General features: G+C 33.4%; 1 protein-coding gene across 1 annotated transcript; it reads left to right on the forward strand.

Moving 5' to 3' along the window:
• The first annotated feature begins 1,074 nt into the window (after positions 1 to 1,074).
• LOC112004647 (expansin-like A1) lies at positions 1,075 to 3,244 on the forward strand. The gene is made up of 5 exons (XM_024036880.2): positions 1,075 to 1,233; positions 1,412 to 1,521; positions 1,755 to 1,933; positions 2,520 to 2,652; positions 2,750 to 3,244. The coding sequence occupies exons 1-5, from the start codon at positions 1,116 to 1,118 to the stop codon at positions 2,993 to 2,995; spliced, it is 786 nt and encodes a 261-aa protein (XP_023892648.2). The 5' UTR covers positions 1,075 to 1,115; the 3' UTR covers positions 2,996 to 3,244.
• Positions 3,245 to 3,683: the final 439 nt, after the last annotated feature.

The following is a 3,683-nucleotide window of genomic DNA, read 5'->3' on the forward strand; positions in this document are numbered from 1 at the left end:
AAGAAAGAAAAAAATGGAGCCAAATACATAAGATGGGTTAACCATATGAAGTAAAAACTACTACAATGTTTAATTGGGTAAAAAAAATAAATTAAGAAGAGAAAAACCTTGTCAAATAGGAATTGCCTCATGGTGGGAATTTGTTGCTGCAAGGAACTGCTAGTTATTCTCGTAATAAAAATCAACAATTATACTAGGACCAATTTGAAGGCTTGAATGCCAAAGGGGAAGCTCATTAAGACAATATATGGTAAAAAAAGATTATAATAATTAGAGCAAAAAACATGTCTAATCATTACCAATGTTCTCAAAACAATGGATCATCCACCAAAAACAATCCCCATCTGAATATCCTACACCCGATCCCACCTACTTATTAAGTTTTAAGAGCAATAATCAAAATTGAGCAATGATAGAGACAATTATATAACATTTATTTACAATTCGTTAAAATAATAAGCTGTGATTAGAGTAACATCATTTTCTTATAAGCCCATCATTTATGCTTCTTTAATTATACACACTAATCATGATAGGTTTATGAAAAAACATGTTAAAAAAATGATAGAAAGAAGTAAACAAATTTAAGGGTTATTAAGTAATATAGAAGAAATTCATCTTTTACATGAATAGTTTACAATTTTCATTTCCCAAATACCAAGTGTGAGGATCCGAGGAATAGAAATTTGGGAAGAGGAAACTTATCAAAGTGCAAAAAGTGTGTCCCCTCATAAACATGAATCCATATTTCACCATTCATAGACAGTTAGACACAAATAAATGGTGTATCTCACACAGCACAAAAGTCTCAACTCTCAGGTTCTTACTTCTCACAGCACAGCTGTTTTAAGCCATAGACAGAGAGTCGGTGGGAGACCCCATCCCATTTGTTTTCATTTTGTCTCACCGCAAAACGCGTGTTTTTCTTCTTATCTAAAGCCTAATTCCAATCCCCACGCATTAGAAACGTCTTTAACAAAAACAAAAAGACATGGACAAATTTTTTTATTTGGAAATGCTGACCTGTAGTCCACACTACTACTGTGTTGACTCTAGCTATATATACACCTATATATGCTATATGCCTTTCTCATCCTTGACACGTTTCCAACTCAATGGCTTTTTTTGTTTGCTTCTTCTTTCTCTTCCTTCTCGTTTCATCTTCAACTGCTTGTGATCGTTGTGTCCACAAAACTAAGGTTGCCTATTTCTCCAAAGCTTCAGCACTTTCATGTAAGCTTCAAATTGTTCCATCCTTTTACTTCTTTTTCTATTTTTTCCAATTTTTGTTCGGTTGTTTTGATTAATACCCAGATGTTGTTCATCATGAAAAGCAAAATTTGGCATTGACCCAGATGATATTTTTGTGAAATAATAAGTGGGTAATTTTTGTTTTGTGGATTTAATGCAGCTGGGGCTTGTGGGTATGGTTCCTTGGCATTAGGCTTCAACAGTGGACACCTTGCTGCTGGTGTGGCTTCTCTTTACAAAGATGGAGCTGGCTGTGGTGCATGCTTTCAGGTGCCTATACAAACTTTCCTTTTTTTCATAACTTTTTTTTTAAGAAAGGTTGATGTGTCAAATTGTAATTAGAGTAATGTTGTTCACTTCACTTTCAAATGAACATAACATAAACGCTATTTTTATGGGTACAAATCACTACATGACACTTAAGAGGTTACAACTTACAGAGAAAAGCTTTGTGGACTTAACTGATTGTGGAAACTCTGTTTTGATTGGGGCATGTTTGGCAGATAAGATGCAAGAACACAAGTCATTGTACCAAAGAAGGAACTATAGTGACTTTGACTGATCTCAATCGGAATAACCAAACAGACTTTGTTATCAGCAGCAGAGCATTCATGGCCATGGCTCAGAAGGGTATGGGCCAAGACATTTTGAAACTTGGGATTGTCGACGTGGAATACAAGAGGTAAGCAAATATTGAGAGATTTGAGCTTAGCTATGCTACTGAATTTTAATATTAGCTCACTCTTCGGCCATAATCATAAACATTAATCAATTTGACTTTTTAAAAAAGTTTCTTCTAGTGTGTGGTTAAGTTACACCTACCCCATGTATCAAAGTCCAGATGTGGACCAACCTTAAATAATAATATGGGCTCAGCGCCTCAGCCATTGTCCCCTTGGACAAAAACCAGTACATTACATGTTACTAACGGTCCAATTCTTATGAAAATAAAAATTACTCTCCGTACATATTTTTCAATTTCACTACAAAATACTTATAAATTAACATAATTGTGGTAAATCAACCATGTATTACATAATTTACTCAAAAAAAAAAACTATATATTACATAAATGTCTTCTTCTTTTTTCTTTTTTTTTTTCTTTTTTTTTTCTTTTTTTTAATTATCTTGTGTTTAAAAAATTGACACAAATTTATAAAATTAATGTAGTAAAAGTTGTAATAACCTAGCATCACTCAAAATAAATATATATATTTTCAATTTCTTTCATTGGTCAATAATATGATCTTATTGGTTGTATAAACCAGGGTACCTTGTCAATACAAAAATCAGAATTTGGCTGTACGAGTGGAAGAATCAAGCCAAAAACCAAATTACTTGGCAGTGAAATTTCTATATCAAGGAGGTCAAACAGAAATAGTTGGTGTTGATGTAGCTCAGGTGAGCCAAAAGCTTATATTATATTTACCAAAATTTTTAAATAAATGTTCACATTAAGTTCCATACTGATATAATATTGTTATTTCAATTTTCATAGGTCGATTCTTCAAACTGGGGCTTCATGAGCCACAACTATGGGGCAGTTTGGGACACAAGTAGAGTGCCATTAGGGGCATTGCAATTCCGATTTGTGATCACAGCAGGGTATGATGGGAAGTATATTTGGGCACAACATGTCCTTCCTGCTGACTGGAAGTCAGGGGTGATATATGACTCAGGAGTTCAATTCACTGATATTGCACAAGAGGGTTGTTCTCCATGTAATGATGAGACTTGGAAATGAGGGATCTTGTTAATGCTAGTGTGAATATATATACATGTAGGTGGGTTCCTTGTAACATGCATTGAATTACTTGATTTAGTAGCTTAGGAGATAAGAATACAAATTGGAAGGGCTTAGACTTGCCAAGAAAAAAGATGGGGCTAAATATGTATGTTTCGGAATTATAACTTTCCTACTAGGACAAATTTTCACTTCTTGATGTTCTCTAACATATTTCTTCTACAATAAAATGTCCCATCTCTCTCTCTCTCTCTCTCTCTCTCATGTGCATGTATCATGTACTTACGCAAAGTGTGCATATAATGTATACAAATGACATGCAATTCACAAGTAAATTTAAAAATTCTGATGCAAAACCACCATAAACTGCCACATGGTACATTTGATGGCATGGACAAGGAAGAGGAAGTGCTTGTGCTTCCAATGAAAGGCCATAAATTCATATGATTGGCAGCTGCAGATTGATATATTAGGGAGTCAGAGGAGCGTTTATACCACATAATTTACTTACAAAATTGGTTTTAATCCAAGACTACAATCTTACCTAATAAAATAAATATTATTACATATTTTAAAAATCTAACCGTTAGATTATATGTTTTTTGCGTTATTAATACACGTGTCAAATTTTGTAGCAATTAGATATCATTTACTATATAATCTATAAGTTTATATTTTATGCATAATT

This window comes from Quercus suber, unplaced genomic scaffold (genome assembly GCF_002906115.3).
Source record: "Quercus suber isolate HL8 unplaced genomic scaffold, Cork oak 2.0 scaffold_83, whole genome shotgun sequence".
Classification (NCBI taxonomy): domain Eukaryota; kingdom Viridiplantae; phylum Streptophyta; class Magnoliopsida; order Fagales; family Fagaceae; genus Quercus; species Quercus suber.

What these genes read in the sequence shown, in the direction of transcription:
- LOC112004647 (XM_024036880.2), top strand. Translation starts at nt 1,116, where the DNA reads ATGGCTTTTTTTGTTTGCTTCTTCTTTCTCTTCCTTCTCGTTTCATCT. An exon ending in GTCGACGTGGAATACAAGAG is followed by an intron (nt 1,934 to 2,519) that starts GTAAGCAAATAT and finishes TGTATAAACCAG; the next exon opens with GGTACCTTGTCAATACAAAA. An exon ending in TTGGTGTTGATGTAGCTCAG is followed by an intron (nt 2,653 to 2,749) that starts GTGAGCCAAAAG and finishes CAATTTTCATAG; the next exon opens with GTCGATTCTTCAAACTGGGG.